Source organism: Dicentrarchus labrax, unplaced genomic scaffold (assembly GCF_905237075.1).
Source record: "Dicentrarchus labrax unplaced genomic scaffold, dlabrax2021, whole genome shotgun sequence".
Lineage (NCBI taxonomy): Eukaryota > Metazoa > Chordata > Actinopteri > Moronidae > Dicentrarchus > Dicentrarchus labrax.
In genome coordinates this window covers 5,149,867-5,174,050 of record NW_026136708.1, presented here as the reverse complement: position 1 = coordinate 5,174,050, position 24,184 = coordinate 5,149,867, and the positions used below count along the sequence as shown (strand labels likewise).

General features: G+C 41.8%; 4 protein-coding genes and 1 non-coding gene across 6 annotated transcripts; 1 reads left to right on the top strand and 4 right to left on the bottom strand.

Annotated features, from left to right (window-relative positions):
* Window positions 1-249: 249 nt before the first annotated feature.
* clmnb (calmin b) lies at window positions 250-11,521 on the bottom strand. The gene is made up of 12 exons (XM_051408566.1): window positions 11,424-11,521; window positions 7,182-9,462; window positions 6,943-7,085; window positions 6,408-6,469; window positions 6,231-6,326; window positions 5,498-5,581; window positions 5,299-5,391; window positions 4,954-5,180; window positions 4,598-4,791; window positions 4,240-4,322; window positions 2,146-3,722; window positions 250-1,093 (listed from the first exon to the last, which is right to left on the bottom strand). Exons 3-12 carry the CDS (start codon window positions 7,025-7,027, stop codon window positions 967-969), a joined length of 2,628 nt encoding a protein of 875 aa, XP_051264526.1. The 5' UTR covers window positions 7,028-7,085; window positions 7,182-9,462; window positions 11,424-11,521; the 3' UTR covers window positions 250-966.
* On the bottom strand, window positions 9,195-9,471 carry LOC127368952 (small Cajal body-specific RNA 13). Its single transcript, XR_007885969.1, has one exon. It is a non-coding gene; the product is annotated as a small Cajal body-specific RNA 13 (non-coding RNA).
* prkrip1 (PRKR interacting protein 1) lies at window positions 9,591-11,559 on the bottom strand. The gene is made up of 2 exons (XM_051408569.1): window positions 11,441-11,559; window positions 9,591-10,719 (listed from the first exon to the last, which is right to left on the bottom strand). Exon 2 carries the CDS (start codon window positions 10,654-10,656, stop codon window positions 10,075-10,077), a length of 582 nt encoding a protein of 193 aa, XP_051264529.1. The 5' UTR covers window positions 10,657-10,719; window positions 11,441-11,559; the 3' UTR covers window positions 9,591-10,074.
* Window positions 10,951-14,799, top strand: glrx5 (glutaredoxin 5 homolog (S. cerevisiae)). 2 transcript variants are annotated; one of them, XR_007885584.1, is made up of 3 exons: window positions 10,951-11,372; window positions 12,627-12,851; window positions 14,270-14,799. XR_007885584.1 is itself a non-coding variant. In XM_051408570.1 (2 exons), exons 1-2 carry the CDS (start codon window positions 11,078-11,080, stop codon window positions 12,797-12,799), a joined length of 468 nt encoding a protein of 155 aa, XP_051264530.1. In that variant the 5' UTR covers window positions 10,951-11,077; the 3' UTR covers window positions 12,800-14,799. The 2 variants fall into 2 exon arrangements, 1 of the variants encoding a protein (XP_051264530.1); XM_051408570.1 differs by having other exon boundaries at window positions 12,627-14,799.
* Window positions 14,800-15,854: 1,055 nt separating this feature from the next.
* Window positions 15,855-24,050, bottom strand: ints9 (integrator complex subunit 9). Its single transcript, XM_051408718.1, has 17 exons — window positions 23,906-24,050; window positions 23,339-23,466; window positions 23,177-23,237; window positions 22,927-22,989; window positions 22,698-22,837; window positions 22,352-22,438; window positions 21,967-22,087; window positions 21,648-21,782; window positions 21,201-21,312; window positions 20,802-20,982; window positions 19,372-19,432; window positions 18,105-18,276; window positions 17,862-17,986; window positions 17,170-17,337; window positions 16,766-16,864; window positions 16,521-16,658; window positions 15,855-16,207 (listed from the first exon to the last, which is right to left on the bottom strand). Exons 1-17 carry the CDS (start codon window positions 23,912-23,914, stop codon window positions 16,031-16,033), a joined length of 1,977 nt encoding a protein of 658 aa, XP_051264678.1. The 5' UTR covers window positions 23,915-24,050; the 3' UTR covers window positions 15,855-16,030.
* Between the last annotated feature and the right edge of the window lie 134 nt (window positions 24,051-24,184).

Here is a 24,184-nt window from a genome sequence, read left to right as displayed (position 1 = left end):
TTCAGAGCCAATGAGTGTGTGTGTGTATTTTGTGGACAGTGAGGACAGAGCATACTCATCCTCCCCCTTTAATACACATTGTGGTCAACATGGATTTTGAACACTTATGCAACTGATGCATACTTCAGTTTTGCTCTAGTTTCACTGTGTATACACTATAACAAAGACACTATACATGTGCCTAATGTGTCTACAGCACCTGGAAATAGAGTGCCTGATTCTATCTTGTGGAAAGGATCAGAAGATATATGACACAGAATGAGTATCTGGTTTATTATTTATATCTCAAAGTGACAAAAATGTCATGAAAAAAGCTTGCATTGTTGAAAGGCTTTAACTATCATACAGTATTTGAGATGAAAACAATGAAACAATATACATTCTAAGCCACAAGTGACACAGGGAGAGTCTACGAAATGTCAAAGTGCTCATTAAATATTATCAGCTTAATCTCACCATGTCAATACAGCTTCTAATTAAACAGCAGGTCATATGGGATTCTCAGCCGTCAACAGAATGCTGTAACGACAGTCTTTCATGTGAGACAGTTGCTGCTGTAATGCTGCGATGCCACCATGTGGTTGGTAACATCCACTGGAAGTGAAAGGAGTATTTCTGCCAGAAAACTAAATCAAATAAACAGAACATTTTGAACATGCATTCAGCAAAAACGCACTAAAACTCCCAAACCATGTCTAATACTTGGTGTATTGTAAGACCAAGTAGCTGAAAAAAATTGTAATAATGGGAACAACAGCATTATGTGTTCATCTGACAACGATGGCCCAAATGACAAATTATTTCTGCTGGCAGCAAAAAGAAAACATAATCATTAAATGCTGCCTTGAGGGAAATTTGGTGATACAGATAAAGAGTCAACCCAGCCCTACGTGTCCCTGTTTGCCTCATTTGTGGAAACTGGGCTAATAAGCATTTCTTAATGAGAAGGGTGTACTACAGGGAGACTCAGAGGTTCATTTGAGGTAGGATGAAGCAGCAGTAGAGCAGAATCCACAGGACCAAGAGCATTTCCAGCTCTAATGGGGTTATGTCACACAAGGCTGCTAAAGACTGAAGAATGAATCCTTCCTCTCTGTCGAAAAGCAGATAAGAGTTCTTGATTAGACATTTCACGTTCATATTGATGATGAAGAAATGGAAGTTAGATTAAAACAACAAGACCAAACACAGCTTATTTGCATTGTTGACGATGAACCTGCTGTGCTTGGGGCTGGAGTACGATCAATATTCGATATAAGAACATAAGTGTACTGTAAGAAACTGATTGAAACCGTGCGCTCTAGCATTAGCTGCAAACAGTAGCATGCCCCGCTAACTAGGATACAATAGTAACCATGTGTTGTTTCCAAAGGCAATGGGCCTGTCATTAACTAGTTATTAGGTATCACAGCATTTTGTGAGGTTACAGGTTAAATTACAAAATAGCTGTTAACATCTGTCCTGTGTGAGCCAAGATGCTAGTGTATCGGAGTTCATGCTAACTCTGTCCTGCTCTTTATTTGGTTTGGGAAGTTTACTCTCAAGCAACTCCCGCCAAACTTGTATCACACAGGGTACGTTTGCCAAATTATTCAAGGGTTATATTAGAAGGATGAACATTTTAGAACTCAATTTTAGTTATAATATGTGCTATATGTTGATATTAGGGCTGGCTAGCTCTAAGTTGCAATACAAAAACTGCGTGTGCTGCTCCTTTATTTCCTTGTCTTCCATTGATTTTTTTTGCCTGGGATATAGAATTAGCCACATTCTTTTAGCGTTATATCTTATATAGCCATCCTGCGCATATTTAACACCCTTTTACAGGATTTCTGTTTTTGGAATGAATAAAACTTGAGCTTGAGCCAGAGGTTTCACCACCTCACAGAGGTGTTAGCTCTAGTTAGCTACAGATGACAAAACCTGCTGGCATCAGTCATAGTTTCGGCCAACAACATGCCATCAACAACTGTCGTCAACCAGAAAAGAGCATCAAACGCTGCCGTTATCACTGTAAACTGCATTTGTACCATGTCAAACTGAAAGCTTGACACATTGTTACCATAATCAAGGAGGTAATCTAAGCAGTGCTTAGCCAACAGTCAATTATATCTGTACACATAAATCTCTAATGCTATGACCTACCTGACTGACTGAGAGGTTGCACTGCAGGCAGGAGTCCAACTGTTATCACCGCTATGGTCGGTCCCTCCATTTTTTGGGGTATTTTTACCAGGATGGTCTATTGTTGTTGCCTTCTTATCAGTCAGTTTCCGTCTGTTAATATTAAGTTCCCTGTCTTTCTCATCTTCTGTTGTAACTGCCTCAAAATCCATTAAATTAATGACTTCACCACTGAATACCTCCTTGCCTTCATCATTACAAGTGAAATCTTCCATTTTGGGGCCGGCAATGACTTTCCTCTCATTTTCTTCTTTTGTGTTAATTCCAGTTGCATCGGCTCCTCTGACTTCATTTACAGCCACATCTATTAATATTTTTTCATTTACTTCCACCATGAAACTTTCTACATTCCCACTTTGCTGATTTTCCCTCTCTTCCTCCTTTACATTATCCTCTCCCTCTTTTTCTTTCACTAACTTTCTGTCCCGCCCTTCCTCAAACGTTGTCAAATTGTCTTCCTCTTCTTCTCCGTCTGCCGTTCTTTTCTCACTGCCTTGTCGACGTTTGTCAAAAAGCCTTCTTTTAGTCGGTTCCTGAAGCTCTTTCTTCCAAATACCCGACTCAAAAAGCTTTGTTTTCTTGGTTCCGTCCACCAGAGCCTCTGTTTTATCATAACCATGCGTCACCATTGTAGCATTTTCTGTCTTCTCCTTCTTTCTCTCTTCCTCGCAGTAATCGGTGTCATCATTACTCTGTCCTCTGACAACTCTCTCCTCTTCACGTCCCTTTCTGCTTCCGCTTTCTTCCTCTGGCTCCACGTCAAACATAGCTCCATTGTTTGCCATCTTTCTGGAGCTACTTTCATTCTTGTCTGGATCAAACTTCATATGAACCACCGACCGAGCCCTGACTTCTGGTTCAACATTTTGTGCAAGTGAGCTTTTTTCATGTTTACATCCACTGCCGTTTAACGTCACACATACTTCCGGATGTTTTGACTCTTCAGTCTGCTGTCCATTCAGAAACATTTCTTCTGCTGTTTCCTCTTCAACCCTTGGTACTGGTCTTTTCAGCTGATTATATGGTTGAAAAACCTCTTTATTCAGATCCAGGATGTAGCTGTAGGCCTCCTCCTCATCTGAGTCCAGTGCTGACAAACTGTAGATTCCTTCCTCGGAGCTCAAAGAAAAATGACTTTCATCCACTCTTGTCTTGTTGTAGCCATGATCCAGAGACGCTTTCTCCATCCATGATCTGATGTCCTGGCTGACTATGCCTGCATCCAGTGGACTGGGTGGCTTTAAAACGCTTCGATGCTTGCTTTTGTTGAATGGTGAGCTGGCGGCACTGCCTGCAGGTTGTTCAGTGATGCTTTGGCTACGACAGGATGGAAAGATGTCTCCGCTGCTGGAGGAGACATCAGAAGTCCCTGAGGGTCTTCTAGCCCACCGTTTCCACAGTTGCTGCTCACTGCTCTTCTCCAAGCCTTTCAGCCAAGCTTGCACTTCTGGGTCATCAGCATGGGTCTCCCCAAAGCTGACTGACTCAAGTGATCCAAAATTTGGGATCTCTGGAATTTCCATAGCGGTTATACGATCCTGTAATATATGGTTTATGAGTGGTAGTTACATGATGTCAGTGCAAATAATGCTTTATCTTTGATTCATAGTGTTTGTCAATGCATTTGTCATTCAAGAGAATTAGATGGGAAAGATGATGCCACTGACATTCCTGTGAGTTACAAATTAAACTACAGCCAGCAGCCAGTAAGCTTAGATTAGCATCAAGACTAGCCTGGTTTCGTCCAAAGTTAACAAAATCTGCCTACCAGTACCCTTAAAACTCACCAAAAGACATAATATATCTAATTTGTTTAACTGGTACAAGAACCTTTAATCCTTACTGCACTCAGACAAGAAATACTCCTGCACATAACCAGTAAAAACACAAACGGTTGCTTTTACAATTTGGTTTCTGTACCGATTAAATAAGCAAGATTTTTCCCAGCTGGTAGCTTCATATGTAACAGATATGAGAGTGGTAGCAATTTTCTCATCTAGCTCTCGGCAAGAAAGTAAAAAAGCAAAAATCTTGAAATATTCAAGCCGTACTAACCTCTTCTATGCCTGAACAATGCCCCAGGAACATAGACACATATGTGATGATGGACCGCTCATCTGGTGAAGTGCACAAAACATCTGGGGAAAGAGGAATAGTTTTCACACATTAGCAGAATAAACTGTTACTAAAGAGACTATTAAGCAAGGTCAACTTTTAAATTGGTCTGCAATGGGGCAAATGCTTCTGATTCACTCCTCTGGTCTGGGATAGGTGGTATCATTCCCCCATAGGGTGTTTCTAGCACCTACTTAGGTGCAGGGGTAGCACTGTCTTGGTGTAGATGCAGAAAGCCATTTGTTATGAGGATGAAAATGGACCAACGTGAGACACTTTATATTCAGTAAGCTTTTACCTTCAGGCTCCAGCAGAGGTGGTATATCCAAACTGTGATGGGCTATCATGAAAGCCAGCTGGACGTTTTCTCTTGGCACTCTAGACAGGCTCTCTCTCAGGTCAACCAAGGCTGGGTTTATGGACTTAATCATAGCTAGGAATGCCAGCCCACTCCTCCAGCTCTTCCCAAAGTCATGCACCTCCACCCCAAAGCTGCAAATTTAAAATTGCATAATAAAAAAAACAGAAGCTCAACACAGCCAGCTCACACATTTTCCTTCCCTCATTTTGGTTGTATAAGTATAATTTTTGGGTTTCGAGATGTTATGTTGACAAAAATGAATTTCTAAGCGTTTGCATCTTTTTCAGACTCACTTTGATGTACATGTTTGGACCCATTGCAGCAGAGTCTTGATTGCTTTCCCATGGTACTTTGCCTCTCTGGCAGCCTTTCTGCCTTTGCTTGGCAGGGTGTTGCAGGAGTAGCTGCCAATGTCATTTGGCTGAGGTGAGAGGTCAGCGGAGGAGGGGTAAGTGCTCATTGATAAGGAAGAGAGGCTATAAGACAAATGCCTCTGGAGCCCTCCTGTCACCTCCTTTACCTGTATTAGGATAAAAGAGTGGAGTGCATGTAAGGTCAGCGGCAAAGACAAACCACTGGGCAGAGAGGAAAATAATATATGAAGACGTTAGAGTGATGGATGATGGGAAATAGCCTGCCTGGAAATACAGGATGATGATCCAGACAAGGTTAAGAACAACAGAAGGGATGCCATCAGCAATACCAGAGGCATCGATGCCAAGCAGCTTCACCTGAGGGACAACGGGGAGCAGACATCATCCGCGATCAAGTTTTTCCTGATTTAATTGTAAATGTATGCCATGTCAAAACAATTGACTAACAAGCAAACACACTCACATGTCTATCATCCAGGAAAGCCAGGGCCTTCGAAATGTTGTTCAGCCTGAAAATGCGGTGAGGAGACGACCTAAACCTGTAAAGCTAATATAAGACATAACGTTTAAGGGAATAGTTGAGAGTTTCAGGAAACACGAGAATTAGAATGATACCACCCTTATGTACCGCCAATATGAAGCTACAGCCAGCAGCCGGTTAGCTTTGCCTAGTGTAAACACAGGAAACTTGGAAACAGCTAGCTTGGCTCTCTCCAAAGGAAAACAAAAAAAGTGACTTATTGTTTGTTGTCTATTTCTTGGCCCGAGCTTTAAAGGTGCTGTTAGGTGGATTTTGTTGCCTATAAACACAGCCAGGCCAGCTGTTTCCCTCTGCCCCAAGTCTTTGTGCTAAGCTAAGCTAACTGACTTCATATTTGCTGACATGTCAATCTTAAAGTGGATATGAAGCAGTCAATCAATTTAAGCTGATTTATTAAATGGATTTAACCTCTACTCAATTGTACTGGATCTACAGGGGGAGTGGAACCTTTTCTATGGAGATTGGGCCTTTTCTTTTTTTGCCTACCGTTGTTTCTCCTAAACACTTGGAAGGTTTGGCTGTATTGGAATGGTTGCAATCGGCAACTGCACAGCTCAATGGACACTGAATCTTACACGCTGGTCCTTTACTAGTGTTGTGTATTTTCTCCTTCTTTGTGACATCAAATTGTTCCACTGTATAAATTAACTCTTACTAGTTTGCACCCAGAGAGCTCCTCCAGCAAAGCCATCAGTATTCTGCCGTCCTGAATGTCTGTGAACAGGTCGTGCACTTCAACTGGAGGATCACGCTGGAAATAGCAAACGGTAAACATTATTGGTGAATCCATTTATGAGGTAGTATAAAAGAATTGCATTGATTTGTGCCTTACTCTCTGCAGAAACACATTCATCCACCTGGTGAAGGTTCTCGTCTGAGCTGCTTTCCTCTCATCTGGGCAAGAGAAAACAGGGCACAGAAAATACTGCAGTTTTCCAACTGAAAAGTGTTTTTAAAAGCCTGCTTTAACTGGGTGGCACATGGGAGATGTTGTGTTGAATATTATAAGCAAGAAGTGTGACAGAACATGGTGAAATGAGATGAATGGGTTAACTGCAAGACTCCAGAATATGATATGAGATTAGCAAAATTGTGTTTTTAATCTCCATTGTATGATGCATTTTACATGTAAAACTTGTCACACAGTATTTTAGAAGCATCAGCAAGTGAGGAAATGTATGATTGGGCAATCAGATGCTACTATGCCAAAGACACCCACTTGGAAGATGACTCTAAGGAAATTTGGTTACAGGAAGAAAGAGACAAACAGTAAAGTTTGTCCTGTATATACAGTTATTTACATATTACTATCACACAGTGGGTCAATATTAATCATCAGTGTAAGACAGTATTTCTTGTCACAGTACCTTGAGGCTGCTGCTCCTGTTGATCACTGATCTCTCCCACTGATTTCTTTTGTGAATCCCTGTTGGCCTTGTCCTGCATTCTCATTTAACTTCAGTCTCACTTCTTACTCGTGATCCATTGAGGAGATAAGACGGGAGAAGACCTGAAAATGTCAGGCACTCTTAGCAATTAGAGGAGCTCTGAGGTTTCCTTACAACTCACGGATGAAGAAAAGGCAATGTGAGGCAGTGTGTCTTGCCTGAACACGCTGAAACCTCCCTCTGAGGAGTTGATCAACTCTAGCTTCCACTCCCCCGACACAGCTCCACCTGAATCCTATTGGCAGGCTGCGGTTCATAAAAATTCTGTCAGAGGAGGCATTTACATAGAGTCTGTTACTGTTAAAAAGAAGGAATCAGCTGGGATCAGTGTTAGGTCACACGTTTTCATGCAAAGGCCTGTAATGAATCTTTCTGAGAGTCATAAGAGTAGATTCACTGACAGAAGCATGTTCAGTTCAGAAGGAATGAATAGTAGGAATGAGCAGATGTAGCCAAGGTTTTTACTGAGGTTATTTTATAGTATATGTACAAACAAAAACCCCAATATGTGTTATCTTAAGAGATGGTTTGAAAGACTCTTTTCAGACTTGCGAGCTGTCAGGCATTTTAGGCTTTTATTAGATAGTGACAGCAGAAAAATGACAGGAAATGAGGGGTGTAATGTTGTGGTGTAACTGCGGATCGCAATCCAAGTGCGAAGGAGAAACTACAGTGGCCATCAAATGCGGGAAACACGAAACACCACTATCTAAAGCCAGTGTTCAGTTTGTAGAAACATGGCGATTCAACATGGCGGCCTCCATGGAAGGCGACCTATGGCATCTGTAGATACAAAAGCCTCAGGTAACAAAAACACAACTATTGAGGTGATTATACACTAATGAAAACATACCTGTGAATATTATATTACTGCCAATAGATCCTCCTAAATGTTACACACTGGACCTTTAAAAGAAATATTGTGTTCATGGTAGAGTAGCCCCAGTCTGAATGCAGCCTTACCCCAGTCGTTCTCAAGCTGTGGGACGGGCCCATCGACATATATGAAGGTGGATGACACTCCAAAGATAAAGTCTAACATCTCTATCGCCCCCTGGTGGCTGACTGCAGTATAGGCCATGAAGCATGTTGCCTCAATGTTAGCAGATGGGACATGAGCCAAACACTCATTTTTTCCCCCAAAGATGGTTTCTAGTAGTTCTCGTCACGCTGATGTATGTTCAAGTGTATATTTTTGTGAACATTTTGCAGGGTGTGAACTCTTTGTTTTAGCTTCTGAATGGGGCATGCTACAAAAGGTTTGAGAACCACTGCCCTAGGCCAGCATGACACCCTGATAATGCTAATTTATAGCACTCTCAATGACTTCTTACTCTGATAGCTTGGTGACTCATTGCCATTGATACTGGAATTATCCTTTAAATCCTTTAATCTCCATCGGTAGCTGGAGAAGCACATGTGAAAATATAATTTTTCCGTCTTGCTTGAGGGTAGGTTTTTATAAAATGTTGCACTACAATAAAAAACTATATATATGAGAATACTTCTCAGTTGCGATGTATATTGTGAAATTGTGTTTGAGAGAACCAAAATTAACATTTGTATTTCACTGCATAACTAACCAAATGTGCTTGTATCTTCTTCTGCAGCTTTAAAATCTGGTTACACTGTCAGTAACCTACATTTCATTTTGAAATATGTATGACATGTAAAGGGCCCACTTTATCACATGTAACATTTATAGAGAACACGCAGAGTTAAGTTTTCAATCACTTATGAATAGCTGTGGGATCCCGAACCTTCATTTTGGATCTTAATATAATGCAATGAAATGTGCTTTTAGCAGTGAGCCACATTATTTAACAGTTCTGTAGTAGTCTTCATTCGACCTCAGCAGGGACCTTCAATGCATCTTTAATGAGTTTAATCTTCCATCAGTGAAAAGAATCACTTTCAAGAAACTTGCAATTTGTCTTACATGAGTCATTTATAAATCATAGCTGACTTAATTCCAACACAGCATAAATGTGAAGATACACATTAAAGAGAATCAGAAAATAGCTGTCTCATTTGTTCTGCATGGCAATATTCTAATAAAAATACAAATGAACATTTTTTAAAAGTTAATTTATCACAAAGTATTGATCAAAGTTGTGTGTGCACAATTTCTTTTTTGCTATATATATATATATATATATAAAATCTGATGTTATTGTGACAGCTGGGAGTATCTGACAGGAAGAGCTCCACCTGTTTCAAATAATATCTGGCTGTCTGGTTTCACTCTGCCTGCCTCAAGAATGGTGATGGCTACAGAGCGAGGCCATCACCACCGTGGAAAGCAGGAGTCTGTCCAAGGAACATCGCACGTGAAACCCCTGAGCCTCCAGGAGTCACGCCTTTTCATTCTTTGAGTTGCTTTCTGCAGCTTTGTTGTGCCCGCGAGCAATTGTCCTTGCCAGGAGCAGCTTCACAAAACTGCAAAGAGTTGGGACGCCCACACACACACACACACACACACACACACACACACTTCTATTATTACATGAATTGTTTAATATTTAGAGTTAAAAATCTGAAAGTGAACAAACCGCATAACACCAGAATGACCATGTATATCCTCGTTTTTATTAAAATTACATTAAAATGTAAAAGTATTCACAATGATTCAATCAGGTCAAGATTCTGGAAAACTCAAGAAAGCCCTGAAGATGACATGGCCTGCTATCTGACACATAACAACTACAAACACTTTAGGGAGTTTATGAACAGCATAATGAAAACTCTGAAGTGTCTCAGCATGTCTCTTTTCCAGCTGGAACAGTGTCCACCATTGTCTGCTTACAACCATGCACTCGAGGTGGTTTCCGCCTGTTAAAGTCTGTCCAGGTTTTTCCTGGTAATTTAACAGTCAAACAGGAAGCACATCCTCTTGTACAGGGCTCTTAATCTGGTTCCAAATCAGTTTTTACTTGTTTCCGGTGTTATGGGATCCAAAGTTTTATGATCAATCAGCCACAGTGTCACTATGAAGGACCATTAAAACCAGAACCCAGTCCCAGAACCCCCCCCTGCAGGAGGCAGGGGGCGTTATTTCCTCCCCATTATGAAGCTCGGAGCCTCGGCATCATCATCAGCCTCCCTGTCCTCCTCCTCCTCCTTTCCCTCCTCCTCCTCCTCACTGCTGTCCGAGCTGTTGTCGGAGTCTTCCTCGTTTTTCTTTTTGGCCTCTTCCTTTGCCTTCTTTGCCATCAGCTTCTTCTTCCTCAGCTTTTCTCGCTTCTTCCTGCGCTTCGCGGTTCTCTCCTCGGCCGCCTGTTTATTCTGCTCCACCTTATCCAGGTAGTCCAGGTCCTCGTTTTGTTTCTCTGACATCTTGTCCAGGAAGTCCTGCCTCTGGTACTCTCTGCGTCGGAGGTGTCTGTAAACATGGAACTCCCCGCTGCCAGCACCGGCGCTGGAGCCCATCACATCCCGGACGAACTCCGGCGGAGCCCGCGGGTTCCACTCTTTGGGCCGGTCCGGGATGGGAGCGGGTTTATCCGGGTTCCGCATCAACCTCTCCAACTTCAGACGCTGTTCCTCCGCCGGAGTTTTGGCGATAATCAGAGGCTGAGCCTCTTTTCCTCCAGGTTTCCCTGGCTTGTTATTCTTCTGCATGTGCGCCGCCATCTTTCAGACCGTCGTTGTCTTTTTCCTCTTTGCTCCAGTCGCCCCGGAAGTTCTTGAGGGCTTCTGTAACCCGGAAATAATTAGCTTACATTTTTTTAATACTTGTTTTTTTTTGTTTTTTAACATACAACATTGATTACGTGTGTGTCAGTGGCTGTGATAATATTGATTTATTTTTTAATAAAGTGTGGCTTTGAGAAGTGTAACTTGTGTAACTGATGTAATTGACACGGGGCGTCGACCAATGGTAAGCCACATCAGAAACTGGTCAGACGCAGCTGTCCAATCAACGCTCAGCTCCCGCCCCTCCTCGCGAGCCTTAAGTGTGTAGACGGACTGGTTTTATCCAGCTTCTTCAGACGCAGGCTGGTCAATTTCTACATTTCTTCTCCTCACACTAAGACCGAGTTCACCAAAGACCATGAACAGTTTAATTAGAGCTACTGCGAGGTGTCTGCGGTCCGGGGCGGCGGTCTGTCTGCCCAGACAGACCAACGGACGCGTGTGGTCGGCCCCGGCCCGGTTCCTGTGCGCGGCGGCGGACAGGAAAGACCTTGGTGAGATGGTGAAGAAGGACAAAGTGGTGGTGTTCATGAAGGGGACGCCGGCACAGCCCATGTGTGGCTTCAGTAACGCCGTGGTTCAGATCCTGCGGATGCATGGGGTGGAGGACTATGCTGCGTACAACGTGCTGGAGGACCAGGAGCTCAGACAAGGTCAGTAAACCGAGATAAGCTTTTCACGACATGACAGCAACAAGTTGTTACCTCTCAGTGGAACCGACCTTTTCCCTCAGTGACAGTGGAGGTGGTCAGTGTGCCTGTGTCTGCTGTGAGCGGGGTCAGCCTCTCTCAGCTGTCCTCTTCACTGGCACATTCAAACCTACACTGTATCAGCCTGTTGGACATTTCCAAGTGTTGGGTTTTTATCAGTACCCTGCAGCAGGAACAAAGGGTGTGGCCCCTTTTTTTTCAAGTCAAATTGTTCACCATGCTTTATAGCTTGTTCATTTTCTCTTTTGTTAGTATTTGTTTTTATTAGTTCAGGAACAAGGAAATGCCTTTTTGGAGTTACATCAGCACTGCCCTTTAATGGGATTTTGTCAATTGGGGCTTATGTAGCAACAGCAGTGTAATGCCAAGTCATGCTGAAAGGGACAACCTGACTCATACCTTTAATTCACCCAGAATCCAATTGATGGGGGATTTAATATGGGACAGGGTGTGATATTCAGGTTAAAGAACAACAAATAAAGGTCTGAATACAAATATTTTACCTGATTAGACATGAAGTAGTTGACACGGAGAATGAGATGAACCTGTTGAACACGCATTAATAAATATTGGATTTTATATTGATGTAACAGCCAGCGGTGGTGCATTCTCCCACATTATTCAAAGTGGGAGATATTGTACGTGTCAAACCTTCCTGATATCTCTGACTGAATTACAATTTGAAGGCGGCATTTTTCCCCATTCGCCTGCTTGTAATTACGTATTCAATGGACCGGGACAAAAACATGTTTGTATATTTCCTGGTGACACAAAAAAATAACAAATTGAGTCTCATTGTTTGTGTTATTTCCCACAACCCGGGTCTAAAGGGTCAGATAGACAGGATGTTAACTGTAAGATTACCAAAATATAAAAACAGTCTGAATGTCAAATGGCTAATTGTTAAGTCTAGTGCTGTCACTGCTGTAAGTACAATAGTGTAAAACATTGAGAAGCTTTTCAGAACTCATAAAGTTGGAGTTCTTCCAGCTGTTTAAACAGGTCAAACAGTACTCCTCATGACAAGTTAATCAGTCTTCATGTATAAAACCAGCAGAGTGCTTCTCTACCATCATGGTTTTATCAACATTTGGTCTCTCTGTCATAAGTTAATACTCCTCCCAGGTTTCTCTGGGACACCTGATTCAGTATTGGTTTTAGTTTACCTCTGACTCCGACGCCATCTGCCTTCCACAGGAGTTAAGGACTTCTCCAACTGGCCCACGATCCCTCAAGTGTACTTCAACGGCGAGTTTGTCGGAGGCTGCGACATCCTGCTCCAGATGCACCAGAATGGAGACCTGGTGGAGGAGTTGAACAAGCTGGGCATCAGCTCTGCACTGCTGAACGCTGAAAAAGAATCCAAGTAGAGGAAGAGGACAAACTTCAAACAGCTGACAAGACAGAGGACACATTTATCAGGTTGATCCCCCCCCTCCGGCTCAGATATTCGCAGATTAATCAACTCTATAGGCAGCCACGGGCAAAAGACCCACCCTTCTGGCCAATAAGTCAGAGCAGAAATGTGACAGGTGTAAGCAGCTTTAGTGGCAGCACTGTATCTTGAGTCATGAACATTTGTGTTTAACCATGTTCCATATCTATGAACAGAGCAAACGGAGCTCCTGCTGTACTCCTTTATACTAGATTCAGGTCCTCTAAGTTTGCACAGATCATGTAGCTGCCTTTTAATAAAAACAAATAAAAAAAGAGACAGTGTCTTTACAGATCCAAAATCAGTTTTAGCTAACCCTCTACCCATATTTCTCATATTCTCGTCATAGCTGTGGTAGCGATCTTTGGCCATTTGGGGGTGGGGGGGGGGGGGCAGTGGAGACAACACAATGCTTTACAACCTTTTTAAAGTTGATTCTGTTAGCAGTTAGCGTTCATTTGGAGTTGCGTTTCTGGTCACCTGATGGATATAATACAACGTTTACTCTCCTTCGTGCTCCCTTTTGATTTCCATCAGCTTCTGAGAAAAACTCTCTTTAGCTGCTCAATGCTCCACTGTGTCTACAAGCTAGTTGCTAACTTTCTCTGTCTGCTATCTGGTGCTAGGCAGGTTAGCGTACACTGTGTTCATCAAAGGTTTTTTGCTGACAGCTGCCTCCTGTAGCCAAAAAACAAGTGAACCAAAATGATAACCAGAAGGGCTGGAAATGAACTGATAGATGCAACCAAGCTGTATATTACTGAGGGAAACTGCAGTCCGGTATTTAACCTCTTTCACATTACACATTGATCCACTGATTATAGCAGCTTTAAGATTTCCCTGTCACTCAAGGAAAAACTCTGATATTTGACCTCTATCTCCTACATTTTAAATACTTTTCTATCACATCTTGATTCACCAACTTAAATACTCTCCTTTTAAAAAAAAAAAAAAAAAAAAAAAGAAAAACTCATTAAAAATCCACACCAGCATGGTTGTTGAAATCAGGCTTTTTGTGATAAATACAGTAATGAACGTCTGACAACACTTCCCATCGAGGTTGGACTTCTACTGCCAAAGGGAGACTGTACGTTCCCTCCCTGTGTTTTAATTTACACAAAAAAGCCCTCTGATAACCCTGCTACCTCTACTGTCCACCTTCTGTCCCCCAGCCACAGGCTGTGTAAGACCAAATGAGCCGAGGTTAAGATCTTTGCAACGCTGCTTGGGTCGCTCTAGGAAAAGATGTCATCATACTGGAAACCTTCCAAATGCACTGCCTGTGACTACAGTATACTAGAAGGAAGAACAAAGAGGGGACAGGGCTGATGTTAGGGGTTCATGGTAATATAAAGATGTTTAATATCAGGCTAATTACATTTCTGTTACACATTTCCTTTTGTAGTGGAGGTGACTGAAGACACGAACCCTGCCTCACAGACGTTGTTACACTATCATTATTATGACTCTGATGGAACCAACACCACGTCCCCTACTTGTTCTTCCTGCCAGGAACCACATTGTGTACGTGTCCGCTCTGTTCGATTGTCGACACCCGCTGAAACGCAACAAACACACCGTGATACCTTTTCTCTTTTTCTTGAGAACGACTCATTTACAGCACATTTGGACAGCAGTTATATTTAAAAGTTAGTTGCATTTGTCCGAGTCTGTAGTATTTGTTGATTTGTCACTGAAGAAAAAGTGGTTTTATTTTTATTTTGAGGGGTGGGGAGTTTGTTTGTTTTTGAGTTCTCACTGAGCCCCTGATATGTATGAATCCTAGATGTTCTTCCTGCTGCACACAGTTGTATTATCAAAGCAATGGTCATGAGGTACACTGTAAGATATTGTACATTAAAAGCATATTATTAAATGTATTTTAGCTGCATGTAAACCCTGCGCCAATTAAATATTTTGTGACACAAACAACAAGCGACCCGGAGTTCTCTTTTTTTGTATTACCATCAGAATGCGGGGACATAGTCACCATGGGCTCTTGGAAACGGTGACTGTCTTATTTTAACCCCAAAGATCTTCACATAACTATCATGTATGACAAGTAAATCTACATGTTTATCGTGCTAGAACATTTCTTCTTGAAAAATGTGTTCATCAACTAATTAACACTGCTGATTAATTTGACTTCAATCAACAGTAGTGTTGTTTCCTAGCTGTACTGTGCTTGACCAAGGTTTATGGATATAATACCAAAGTATAACTCAGCAGCTTTAGCACTCATTGATTTTCACACCGCCACCAATCATAAAACCACCATCCACGAGCTGTTTGAAAGGCCTTTTTCACAGCAGACATTTTGACCCGACAGTAGAAGCACAGATTTTACTTCTAACATTAACAATGGCTCCGTTCTATTCCAGTGTCCCTGTAAGTTGTGACAGTGAGGCAGTATGTACAGTATAATTATATAGTACGTATTTATTTAAATATATATATATATATATATATATATATATAAAATATAAAAATATATATATTTATTATGAGACTGAAGCAGCTAAATGGAATTGTGCTTTTCCTGCTGTGACATGTCAAACTGTCTTCTTTGAAAAGGGCCTATTGTGGATGTTTCAGTCCCCTCTTTATAACAATAACCTTAGATTTCATTCCGCTTTAGCTGGGAATATTTTGTACCCAATTACTAAGAACATGGGGTTCATGATCAGAGCAGGAAACTTTAGCCGATCACAAACTGACATGAGATCTGGATTAAATTTATTTTGGGATTGCAAATGCCATTTTAGACACTTTTTAAATATAAAATGGGATAGTGTGAAATGTAAATGTTTGGCAGACATGACCCAGAGGAACTTACTTGGCTTTGGAATTTTTCTGTTGAATTACTCACTCACTTCCTTCTTTGGAAAACCCAACCTCAGGACTATCGATGTCTGCGTTTTCACTTGTGTCTTACTATCTGCGTTTCCTGAATGAAGAGGGTTGCAATAATGAGACTCACTGAGATGACCTTTAACATGAATCTTTTTTTAATACAAAATACTATTTTACAAAATATAACTGGATTGTGATGTTAAATATTACTGTGGTTGGGAAAGTCCTGTCCCTCCACCCTCATCTCTGTCACTATCCACAGTCCAATACAGCAGAAACACTTAAAAAAAAACAACAATGGGGAGGATTGGGGTCAGAGTTTCTGCAGGAAGCGGAGCACCAGGTCTCGCAGTGTGGTACGCAAGGGCTCGTTGTTGTCACAGACGATGTGCGTCCCATCCTCCTCCAGCTGAATCAGTGTGTCCTCCGCCTGCAGGTGGAGAATGTGTCCGTCTGCCGTCTCCTCCACTTTGACCTCTGTGATTCCATGCTGCAGAGCGGGAGCACAGACAGTTTTATTTTTTGTTTGATTGTTTTTCCACTATGGATATAAAAATGCAAATGTGTGAATTTAGAATTTGTTTTGGAAACATTGGCAGGTATGTGTTGTTTATCTTGTAAATCTGCTGTGGTACAATCTCTGGCCCCTGCAATAAAATACTACTAATCCCAACAATGGAATTATGCATGAAGAGGCTGCGATCATCTCCTTTGGGAATGCTGTACGAAGGGGGCAATGACAAGAGGGCAAACATTAATTTGATCTGCTGGCTGTTTTATAAACAACACTGCAGATTTCACACCTTTTGCAATGTAGCCAGGAAAGCTTCCAGGGGCACCGCTCCGCTCAGCAGGGGTTTGGGGGCCAGCACTACTGGAGGCTCCTCTATCACCCGCTTTCTCTTCTTGCTGGGGGGCACTGGAGGGGGTTTGGGCACCGACTGGCAACACAGGAGAGGAAAAACTTTTTTAGCAAAACTAAGCTCCATATTTGCACATTCCAGTATTCCTGTTTTAGTGGAACAATTCAAAAGACAGACACACTCACCTGCAGTGTGTGCTTGTTGTCCTTGGAGTGCAGCACTGCAGACACAGTTGCCAGAGAGATGCCAGGTTTAATCTCAGAGGGCACCAGGGAGTTGGCCAGCTAGGAATAGAAGAAACTGACTTTTAGACTTGAAAATTGGCCACCTGTTCTCTGACAGGAGTTGGAATAATTCCATTATACATTTCTCTCTTTCATTCAGACAGCTTTTTACACACCATATGTCACTTTCTCCTCCCCACACGAGAGAATTGAAGTGTGCACTCACTCGCCATCTGTTTCCAAAGGTACAGATTTCTATCTTTCATTCAGCATCAATCTGTGAGTCTGTTAGGTTCCTTTTAACCAGACAAGTTGAAGAAGAATATATTCATAAACACGTCAGTTACCGCTCTGATGTGACTCACCTCAGGCATTATGTAAACGCGTTCATAGCGGCGTCTGAAGGGCAGGTTGAGTACAGAGCAGCGTCTGTAGGGCATGGGAGGGGGCTGCAGCTCCAGCATCAGATCAGAGCGGTGGGACTGGGTCAGCGGGGGCTGGGTGTACTGCTCTGGACAGACCACATGGAGGGGCTGCAGGAAGAGGAAGACAGGAGACATCAGGAAACTAAGAGATGCATGCGAGGTGTCCCTGAGCAGGATGCTGAACCCAGGACGTGTACTCCCTCCTGCTCTGCCCTGAATGCTCACTTTGTTCTGTTATCTTGTTTATGCCTTGCCTTTTAGCTCGTACAATTGTTCCCATTCTCCAGTCTTACCCACAGGACTGCTACTGACTGATTATTTGCTTGTTGCACAACTCTCCTCTTCCCAGTGTTGCGTATAAACAAAAAACCCCATGAGGCAGCCATTTCTGCATTAAACACGTTGATAGTTTTCCAGTCATTATCTCGCTCTATTTGCCAATTGTTAAACTCCCTGCTTCCTTGTGTAAACTCACGCTTATGGAATTATTTCATGGAAGTGTAATACATTTTACTGCTTACTTCTGCTTAATGTTCCTCTTACAACGCCCTGTAACTGGTAGAGAAAATAGTGCTCACAGTACATTCACCATATTTATGAATGGTCCCACGACAAATGAGTGTTGGCCGTACCTGCACTTCTTTGAGCAGCTTTGATACTTGGTGGAAGTTGAGCCGTGTGTCAATGGGACAGTAAACACACTTCATAGCCAGTGGCTGGTAGGGAGCCAGAGCATCCAGGTAGGAAAAGTCTGGCTCTGGTGGAAAGAAAGAAAAGCGACGGAGGCTTTTAGAAGCATAGCTTTGTATTTATAATAACAGGATGACATCCTTTCATCCAGGTCTAGTGTGTGATATAGAAGTGCTTATGATCACCAGTAAAGATGATGGTGTTGAGGCTGGATTTGCCCCACAGCTCCATGAAGTGAACCACGTCCCCGAAGCGCAGCGACGGGTGACCGGTGAACACCACGCACGGCTGACGGAACTCGCTGCTGAAGTCGCCGTGAATACTGGGGTAGTGCTTCAGCTTGTTGGTCTGGATCAACTGAAACGACAACACAGGGATTATAGGAGAGGAGCCGGCCTGATCATTTCCCGTTTGTTCACTCACCAGCTCAACACATTGTTAAAAACACTAGAACAGCCATTCTCAATCACTGGGTCTCAGAGCGCCATCTAGTGGGCTGCGGAGGCAGTGGTAGCCAAATGGTTAGATTAAAAGGACCACTGTGTAGGATTTAGTGGCATCTAGTGGTCAATTTGAAGATTGCAGGTAACTGAACACCGCTGGCGTCTGTATTTGACGAACTAGGAATGAGAACAGGTTGTGACGTGTGGAGGAGAAACTATGGTCGTATATATACAGCCAGTGTTTGGTTTTTCTGTTCTGGTGTTCCGGGCTACTGTAGAAACATGGCAGTTCAACATGGCCGACTCCATGGAAGGTGACCTGTGGCATCTGTACATAAAACTGCTCATTCTACGGTCCAAAAAATACAACAATTCTTACTTTCAGTTGATTTTTTGGTAATTTACAAAGCTAGTTGTTTATAACTCTAATTCTAAATGTGCTCAAGAATTCACATCAATAAAAAACCTCAAGTTAAAATAATTTATTTAATTTAGTTACGCCTGAATATCACAACACTTCAACAGGTAGAGACAATGTGGTCAAATCCTGTAACAGCACAGTTTAGAGATTTTTTTTTGTCCACTTTCTGGCCATGTTATGATTTTTTTAGATGATTCGATACACCAAATTACTATCTTCTGCAGCCTGGGCACTGTGGTTTGTTGGTTTGTTTCAACTGATTCCTGGTAACAGACTTTTTTTTTTAATTAAATGACTACTACTACTACTACTACTACTACTATTACTACTACTACTACTACTACTACTGATTACCATGAAATGTAAATGAAAATATACTTGTCAAATGCATTTGTTTAGGGAAATAGTGCATCTATTTGTAGCATTGTCAGATAACTGCATATGATTTCAGAAACCTTCCCAAGCTTTTTACTGGTTTGCAGGCTCATTTCTGTGGTCAGTAGCTAGCAGAAAAATCTGGATTTACAACTATTCACCATCTCTGGAGCACTGTTGGTCATTAGCAGGAGACACAGTGGCAGGACTCACCTCTGCATGAGGGAACGGAGGCTCTGGAAGATACACCTTCGATTGCTTGTTGTGACAAAGCCTAAAACGAGAAAAAACAAAACACAAATCTAATCAAAATATCCCAGAGTTATCCTGGAGTGCAGTATCAGGTGACCATAATTCTCAACAGAGGCAGAACAGTACAACCAGCCCACTGCTGTAAACAAATATTGTTTACAATTTGATTTGACTGTATTTACAAGCCTTTAAACTGACATTAGAATCAAGTTAAACACAGCTGTTTCACAAAATGTCAATACTTCTGTTTGCAGCAATTCTCCATCCTGGCAGAAAGTTATAATCAGTAGACAGTAAATGTTTGACTTCACTAACCAACACTGCCTGTGGCATGAGCACTGTTAATCTATCACCAGTCAAAGGCAAACAATTAAACAAGCAGTTTAAGTGGCATCTAGCAGTGAAGTCACAGATTGAAAACCACTGAATACCCTTAATCCACCAAGCTCACAGCAAAACTAGAGCCAGAGTTTGGTTTGTCTGTTCTGGGCTACTGTAGAAACAGTTCAACATGGCGGACTCCCTAGAAGTGGACCCGCTCTCTCTGTACAGCTGCTACTGTTAAGTCAAATAATCAATTAGTTGTCAACTATTATATTAATCAGAAACTATTATAATAATCAATAAATTCTGAGTTGAGTTTTTAAGAAAAAATTCTCTGATTTCAGATTCTCAAATGTGAATATCTTTCTTTAGTCCTCTGTGACAGTAAACTGAATATCTTTGGGTTGTGGACAAAACAAGACAATTAAGGATGTCACTAACATTCTTTTCACCCTTTTCTGGACCAAGCAACTAATCGATTAATCGAGAAAATAATCAACATATTAATTGATAAAGGAAATAATCCCTAGTCACACAGCGATATAAAAGTTGTCATACATCAAGTATGTTGCTAGAAAATAGTGCTGCACAATATGGTTTAATATTGTGATTGCAATAAGATTCACAATTAATGTGAATGATCATTTCTGCATCACAATTTTCATTTTCAGTGGAAAGAAATATTAAAACCTTTATGATATGACATTTGTTAGGGTCTGTAATAAATAAATGGGTTTTCTTATATCTGCAGAACAAGGTTTGTATACCAGGGTATCTCTGCAGCACTAGAGCACTTCAATATGAAGTTTTGTCACACACTTTACCGTTATCAAAAAATTGCACTTGGTCATATTGCTATTTGATAATATTTCCATTAACTGTGCAGGCCGACTAGAAAACAAGAAGCCAGCTTTGACAATCTGTACATCTGTAACTTAATGTTAGTTTTATCTTAATCCATCGCCATATTTGTATTGTTTTCTTTTCTTTCATTGCTGCTTTACCTTCCAGGTACTGTACAATGACAGATTTGTAAGATAAGGAAATTTGGATGAAAAGCTCCTCACCACTCAGCAAAGATTTGAGAGAACTCCAGCGAGCTGTTGGCAACAGGGGAGATGAAGTAAAACGGCGTGGTCCCCAGGTTGGCGCTCTCAATGAACTGGTACAGACACTCCAGCAGGTCATAGATCACCCCTGAGGAGTAGCACGGCACTAGCACATTGCCTCCTGCTCGAATCGTCATGGCTAAAAGCACAAATGAATAATAAAGGGTGGCGTTAAAACACTCACAAAGACTCCAGAGACAACATCATTCACCATCACTTAAACAAAGCCTGACGGGAAGTATGATTCATTTACTAAGAAGTATTTACTTACAAAGGATTTGATTTATTTATATAACATGGAAACATTTCAAAGTTTTCGAAAATGTAATCCAACCGACATTATCTGTTTGAACCTACCGAGGTTGCTGCAGAATTCTCCCAGCATGCCATCTGGGTTGGCGGTGGGCATCTGGGTGAGGCCTGTCAGAATCAGAACATCACTGTTCTTAAGAGAGCTTTGGTCCATCGGCTGAGAGAAGAGAAGAACAGACACTTTAAATTATCACCAGCCCTGTCAGAATGTCCCAACGGTCTGTCACTTCCAGCTTTCCCCGACAAAAACACAACCAGCACTTTACAAAACTGACTGGAAAGATCATTTTCTACCATCCTAACTGACAAAAACTAAGATACAAATAAGAGACTTTGTTTATCTTTTCAGTTGGGGAACGTTTAAAGATCTGTCATGTTGATGTAAATGCATTTTCCATACATACAAGTAAAGTGAAACATTAGTTTCGACCCCTGCAGGTTTTTCTCAGACCTTGTGTGCACTTTCCTCTAACATTAGGCCTGCTGACCTACCTGTGGATGTGTGGTGAGGAGAGATGAACCCGACACATAGGAAACCTTCTCATGATGAGACTGGATGATCCAGTTGGAGCTACCCAATGAGTAACCAGAGCTTAAGGGGGAGACCTGTACAGCTCCAAACAACTCCTGGAGAAAGAAAGACGAGAATGTAGCAGAAAGAGGACATAAACCTATTTTAGTTGTATGTACAAGCATTAATGATTCATCCTGCACTCACAGCGTATTCTCTGACCTAATGGGCTGTATCAATTTATTTTATCATTGTTGGTGTATGCCTGTGCAGACAGTGTAGGAGAAAAGAAGTTCGTACCACTTTCTGTGAATAGCCCACAAGCTGCACCTTGCTGAGGGCAGAGTTGACCTCCTGCATGCTGTAGGATCGCTTCCACGTCCACACGTCTACTGCATCCTTCAGCGGCCCAGGCAGCATCCTAATACAATAAAAAGATTGATTTATTTATATCATATTGTATTGTTAAATAAAACTGCATGATAAAAAAGTGAAAATTAAAAGCAAGAAAGATAAAACAGAGAAGAGATAAAGTACAGGTAAAAAAATTATATAATGTGTTTTTATATTTTAAAGTTAGAGTAGTTTTAAACATATTTTCTACTGTAAAATGTAAAATATTGAAATACATATTTCCCACAACCACCCCCCGACTCTTCTCAGTTCTTCTCTATGGTCTATCTACCTTTGTATTTCCTTATTTTTCCAGCAGGTGGCAGACTGGGCTTTGGGAACTCTCTCCATGAAGTTCACCAGTTCCTCCATCAACAGCCTGAGGAAAATAACAGCTCATATCAGGAAGTCTTACATATCTGATACCAAAGCTAATGTTTAGTTACCAACACAGCATCAGGCAGAGATTATTTTCCCAAGATTACATATTCTCAAAAACTGAGTTCAACAGTTGTTTTAAACCTCCAACCATCTCTTTTTACAAAAACCAGGATAGGAGTGAGAAAAACAGTGTTAAGAAAACATGCATATTTCCTTTAAAACAATATGATGACGCTTTCTTCCCTATATCTCCTTACCTGCCAATCTGCAGGGTGGGTTCTGTGGCGTACACAGTCCCAGTGAAGCCTGTGTGTTCAGTGATATAGGGCAGGGCCATCATACAGTGATAGTTGGAGATCAGGATGACATCAATGGTAGACAGATCCAGCAGTTCTTTCTGTGGCCAATATAAATTAGAGAGATAAGACAAAAGAAATGCACTTTAACTAAATATACTGTATGTGTGGTGGTTGGGTGGTTTACTACCTCAGGGAGACAGAACTCTGGCTGTGAGTCCACAAACACTCTCCCCGCACATTCCTTCAACTCCTGGAAAGACGAGGAAATGGATTGTTTGTTTACTTTTGTAGCCCTTTGCCACACGTAAATCTCAACTTACACTTTACAGACATAGAAAGAAAGAAAAACCACTTTAGGAAATCTCACAAATCAATAATAAAAACACACGTTGAAGTTTAGATACAAAAAAAAATACAACAAAAACAGTTCCTCAGACCTTTTCCAAGTTTAATGTTCCATCCTTAGAGACCCAACCAGGTAGCTTGGAGAGTCTTGGGCTGATAAAGGACACATAGCGAAGAAATCACCATGAATAAATGAATGAATGAATGAATGAATAAATAAATAAAGACACTGCCACTGATACTCAGAGACTCACCTGTGCACAAGAGGAAGGGGCAGGAAGTTGAGGACAGAGGTGGTGTCCAGCCCACAGTCCAGCATGATAGTGGTGGATTTGAACTTGAGGACATTGCAAGGCAATGTAGGATGACCAGACAGGCAATACTGGAAGACATGGAAGGAAGACACGGAAGGAAAAGTCTTTAGAGACACAAAAAGAAGTATAACTCCTGACAGATAGAGCACATGCAGCATCATCAACACATACTATTTAATACAGACAAGATCTGCTGACAGTCTGCACTTCTGTGTAAACACACACACACACACACACACACACACACACACACACACACACACACACACACACACACACACACACGGCTGCAACGTTAGTCTCACTGTAACTCGTACACAACAGACTGCATATATGAAATACTTTACATAGTTAAGGTTAGCCACAGTGGATGATACAGGGCTGCTAGCTGCTAAGCTAACGGAGTAGCTATGACTAAACATACCCTGAATGGTTTACTAACGCATTATTACAGTCAGCTGCGGTTGGCTTTGTTACTTTAATTGTGCTTACAGCCTGTTTACTCACCAACTTCATTTCCTAGACTAACAACGATTGATAAATGAGTTAGTTAGTAACGTTAGGTAGTCGCTTCGCTAACACTGCATCCTTCCACAGTGTTTACCGGCACTCCGCTCGCTTTGTCTCCACCAGGTGTTTGCCCTCTACCGCCCCCTGCAGGTGTGGAGTGTTTCTTAAAGTCACAGTGTATCGCTTACACAGGCTGGCTCAAATGCGCCAAACGCTGCACCAAACAGCACGTATCAGACTGTCTGTGTCTGTCTGTGTCTGTCTGTGGCTGTCTGT